Below are 4,855 nucleotides of genomic sequence, written 5' to 3'. Positions count from 1 at the left end.
CAGGCCTCGTGCGCTACGTGGAATGAGTGACACCATCCTTTTAAAAGTTAGAATGCTCATTCTCATTTCTCCTTCATTCCCAATGAGTTGGTAGGGAATATGGGCATTTTCATTTAAATGGGAATGAAAATTTTAAATACATACCAAATATTTCCAAATTATTTATTAATTATCAATTCTAAAAATTAAAAAGTTTTGCATTTCTGCTTCATTCTCTAGCCCAAATATGAGAATGGAATGAACACTACATTCCCACCCATTCCATTCTATTGCTTGCTTCATTCCATTCTCACTTGATCTGGTTCCCACTTACCAAACGAAGCGTCAGTTGAATATTCCGTTATATTTTAATAAATTGTTAAATATTTCATAATGTGCTTAATTATATTTAATTAACTTAATTAAATTTACAAACAACCTCCCTAGTTAGAGATGGTCCACGTGTCATTGCAGCCAAAGCTCTGGATATTTTCATTTGATAGTTTTCGTTGGACCTCCCTCTCTATCACATTAGTTTCCCTTCTAGGATAATCCATCTATTTTGAACTTATTATTGACACTTGAAAGTCTCATTGTGGTCACTGCAGATGAAAGTGTTATTGCTTTGGCAAATGGCTGTCCCGACTTGAGATCCTTAAGCTTGTACTACTGTCACAACATAACTGATAGGGCAATGTATTCACTGGCAGCAAACAGCCGACTGAAAAGCACGCATGAGTTATGGGATTCAGTCCATCTTAAAAGTACTCACAGCAAAGAAAAGGAGGGGCTAATGAACCTCAACGTCAGCCAGTGCACAGCTCTGACCCCTAATGCTGTTCAGGCAGTGTGTGACTCGTTTCCTTCGCTCCACACTTGCCCTGGGAGGCACTCACTCATCATCAGCGGCTGTCTTAGTCTTACATCCGTACACTGTGCTTGTGCAGTCCAGGCTCATCATCGTGGTGGTGGAGTCGGTGCTCTCTGATAATGTTTATTGATGGGGGAGATAATATTAGAGGTCCTCTAGAGAAGAATCATGTGCAAAAGGATCTGATATGCCCTTCAGCGCAAATTTTATAGTCCATGTCATTTCTTGATGGGTTAACTACAAAGAGACCATTGTGCTATTGTCCAATCACGGACAGATGCTTTGTAGTACTATTGTTGCAGATAGGCCTCCTATACTATTGCCCAATCATGGAAACTCTAAAGGGAATTTTAGCACCCGTGTGTTGGGCAACTTATTAAAAATAGGCCAAGTTTAATTATGGAATGAGTTCTTATGAGAACCAGTTTAGTTGTGGATCAGCTACCTTCGGTCCATAACTGGACCAGGTTAAGCCCTCAAATTCGAACGGAAGAAAAAACCGAGTCGTTTGTGGATTAGTATTTGCCAATGAGAAAACTATAATTGAACTAGGTTCAAAGCCGACCAATTTTAAAAAGTTGCTAAACAGGACCTAATTCTTATGAGGTCTTTGTCCCAGAAGAAGGGAGAGGGTGAGAAGCAAATTTCTAAGTAAAATAGCCAAAAAGTTCCACTCAGGAGGTATCTGCACCCTACAGAACTATACGGGGTTTATCCGCAATTAACCCTTTATTGATTTTCTTTAGAGGACCACTTATAGGAAAAGTTTCTCCTATATTGAGTAGCAATCAGGAGAAATTACACAGGACTTTCAGCCGTACACTGTTATAATGTAGCTGGATGTGTTGTTTCCAGGGAAATGTCTGAATTGAGACGGAGGAACTGCAATGAGTTTGCATGACCTCTTTTGGTTCTGAACCTATGTTTTCATCTGGTGTATAAGCTAGTAACATGGAGAGAGTGTAGATCAGAAACTCCTAAATCATGTATGTTTTCATCTGATGTATATGCGAGTAACACAGACCGAGTATGGTTGAGAAACTCCCGAGTCATGTATGTAAATTATGTTCTCTGTTAACTTCGTATCTCAAATTGTCAAAGTCAAGTATGTAAATTCTGTTCTCTGTTAATTTCGTATCATGTAAATTCTGTTCTCTGTTAACTTCGTATCTCAAATTGTCGAAGTGATGTATGTAAATTCTGTTCTCTGTTAACTTCGTATCTCAAATTGTCAGTTTGTTATCCCTTGGTCAGCTTCGACGGCGGTCATTGTTGATGACTGGGTATGAATATGAACGGCTAAAACTTGGGCTTTGCAGTCGCTTGATCCTAACGTGTTGCAGGAATTAACATGTTCTCTGTTAAGTGGCTTTTTCTTCCTCAGCTTGGATAAATTTAATGAATAGATGCCTGTTATTGGTCATCCATCTTCATCTTGCATTGTCTAAACCCCCGGCGCTCGTTTTGGTTTAGTCTAAAGAAAACTACATGCTTTTGTTGACCCCAAAATAAGGGGGGAAAGCATTCATAATACCTACTTTCGTAATCTGCCGACGCACATCCATTCTCTTCAACTTGTACCCTCTGCAGCCGATGACAAATTTACAAGATCTAGACAGACACAGTCACCCGCTGCAATTGATGTGAAGACAGTGAAATCTCAAGGCGTACAGTAGTCAAGTCATGAGACAGCAAGGAGACGACTGAAATCTCAGGGTATACAGTAGTCAACTCATAGAAAGGTAACTAAGTTGATAAAATACAGAGGCGGCATGATAATAGTACACCTAGTCGGAAACTTGATATAAACAACGATAGTGTATAAACTATATAATTGAACAACTGAAACAATAAATTATATTACGACCACTTTTCAACATCATTGTCAAACCCCATGCCACCAAGCAATAGATGAGGAAACGAGAAGCATGGGCTTCACAGCCTTTGGACACGAAAGAGGCAGAAATCAGCAGCAAGCATGCGGTATCAGCTTTACAAGAAGTGCTGAGATTACAGATTTATCAGCAGCAACCACTTGTGGCAGCATCAGCTTGAGGTTGGCTCTGCTTAAATATGTTCTTCTTTTTCACACTTGCTGAACCTTCTGCCAAAAGGCTTGGTGTATCTAAGATCTGCACCATGACCAATCAAGTATTACTTATCTCGCCAAATAATCATAGACATCTTGCATAAAAAGAAGACAGTAACTTGCATATCTAGGATTGGAACAAGGGTTAATTGTGGATAGACAGCCAATGCTATTGCCTGATGGAGGCCATAGACTCCCTGTTGCTATCGGTGCAGATAGACCTTCCGTACAATTCGTCCAAGTTGGATAGAGCCCCAGAAACAAACCTTTTCCCAGAAACAAACCTTTTTCTTAGCGAAAAGAATCACTCAAGGGGTCTTAACCGCACCAATAGAATTACAGCAGGTCTATCCTCAATTGGGCGATAATAATGGGTCTAGCCACATTATCCCTATACACAATATCACATCTATCATAGTAGATGTGTAGATGAGAGATGGTTTAACATTCGCAAGCGTACAATCAAAGCATAGATTCCATGCTGCATATCAAAGATATAAATAAAAGAAGATCTGCCCTATTTAAGAGGTAGATGACATATAATTTAACAATCACAGACTACAGTAGAAGCATAAATCCTATGCACGTGTTCTAGAAACAATAAGCAAGCTAGATATGCCTTACCATGTTTACATAACCACTTTAGGATTAGATGACAGATTCCCACATATTCGTCCCTAAACAAGAACAAAGGAAGTGGATGATAGCTAGACGGTCCACAAGTTATGTGGAGTATACTTCTTCCTGAACCCCCTACGAGCATATATGTAGAGCAACAAGTAAAATCATATCCCCAGGCACTGTTTTAAAAAGCCTCCGCCTAGACGTACGCCTAGACCTAGGCGGTACCTTGACCGTCTAAGTCTGCCCACCTAGATTTTGGGAGTGTTTAGGGGAGCATTGTCAGCTGATGTGGACTGCATCCTTTAGGCCTTGATCGTGATTTTCTGTATTGCAGACTCCATGTCCTCCAACCTCCTTCAAACTCGTTTAATCTCCAAATATGAACACTTTCACTACCTCCTCCGAGCTTCAACAGAATGTCCTCGACAACCACTTAAATGAACAAGAAAATCCACCTAGACACCAGTCCAGCACAAGCTTTCTATAACATTAACATTTACTATCAATTATTGTAATTAAAAAATAAAAAAGAAAATCTCCTAAGTTCTAGGCAACGAACCAAACACCTAGGCCTCTTAGCGCTTTCTATAACCTTGTTAATTATTATTTTGGCTATTTAGCATTTAAGTATGCATGATTTATTGTAGATCTAGCATTGGTATCTATTTTTTGTAAATTTATATGAATTTAATATATATTTTTATCAATTATTATAAAAAAATAGCCAACCGCCTAGGTGTAAGCTTAGGCGTTTAGGCGCTACCTCAAACACCTAGTCCGTCTAGCGCCTTCTGTGACATTGTCCTTGGGTTGACCTAAACACACCGTCACACGGACACACCCACTCAATTGGTTGGGTTAGGTTTCATATAAAACCCAATAGCTACTAAGCATGGATGTGTTGGTCTACGTTACCATACCCATAAACATATCTAGCAATGCCCTATTTCGCATTTTCACAACACGATTCTGTTGCAAAGTATAGGATATCCTTGGCTGGCTGACAGATCATCGCATACTGATTTTCAAGCTCACTGAGATCAGTACTTAAAAAACAATCCGAGGCTTAAGAAATCAAGCACATGTATCCATCTCGGAAATAATCATCCAAGGAGCTAATGAAATAGGGTGCATCACAACATGCCTTTATGTTGACTGGTCCACATGTAACAGTACTAATTGCAGTGGAGTGATTGATCTATGTCTTCCAAATAACTTTGTAGTGGTTTCCTATGGTCTGTTCGTAGATGGACATCCACCAGGGGGTCAAGAAGCCCACTCCTGATGAGCCT

The 4,855-nt window shown here is 39.7% G+C and overlaps 2 protein-coding genes across 4 annotated transcripts in view; one reads left to right on the top strand and one right to left on the bottom strand.

Moving 5' to 3' along the window:
- Positions 1-1,980, top strand: part of LOC109825128 (F-box protein SKP2A-like) — a 12,109-nt gene extending 10,129 nt beyond the window's left edge. For both annotated transcript variants that reach the window (XM_020391860.1, XM_020391861.1), the window contains one exon: positions 588-1,980. In XM_020391860.1, coding sequence (XP_020247449.1) covers positions 588-967 — 380 coding nt within the window. In that variant the 3' untranslated portion in view covers positions 968-1,980. The remainder of the gene's footprint in view (positions 1-587) is intronic.
- The window catches only part of LOC109825066 (ras-related protein RABC1), a 26,140-nt gene continuing 23,833 nt past the window's right edge, over positions 2,549-4,855 (bottom strand). For both annotated transcript variants that reach the window (XM_020391778.1, XM_020391777.1), the window contains one exon: positions 2,549-2,982. In XM_020391778.1, coding sequence (XP_020247367.1) covers positions 2,872-2,982 — 111 coding nt within the window. In that variant the 3' untranslated portion in view covers positions 2,549-2,871. The remainder of the gene's footprint in view (positions 2,983-4,855) is intronic.

Source organism: Asparagus officinalis, chromosome 10 (genome assembly GCF_001876935.1).
Source record: "Asparagus officinalis chromosome 10, Aspof.V1, whole genome shotgun sequence".
In the NCBI taxonomy this organism is placed as follows: Eukaryota; Viridiplantae; Streptophyta; class Magnoliopsida; order Asparagales; family Asparagaceae; genus Asparagus; species Asparagus officinalis.
Note: the sequence above shows the minus strand (reverse complement) of the source record. Positions and strands in the feature narration are given on the sequence as shown.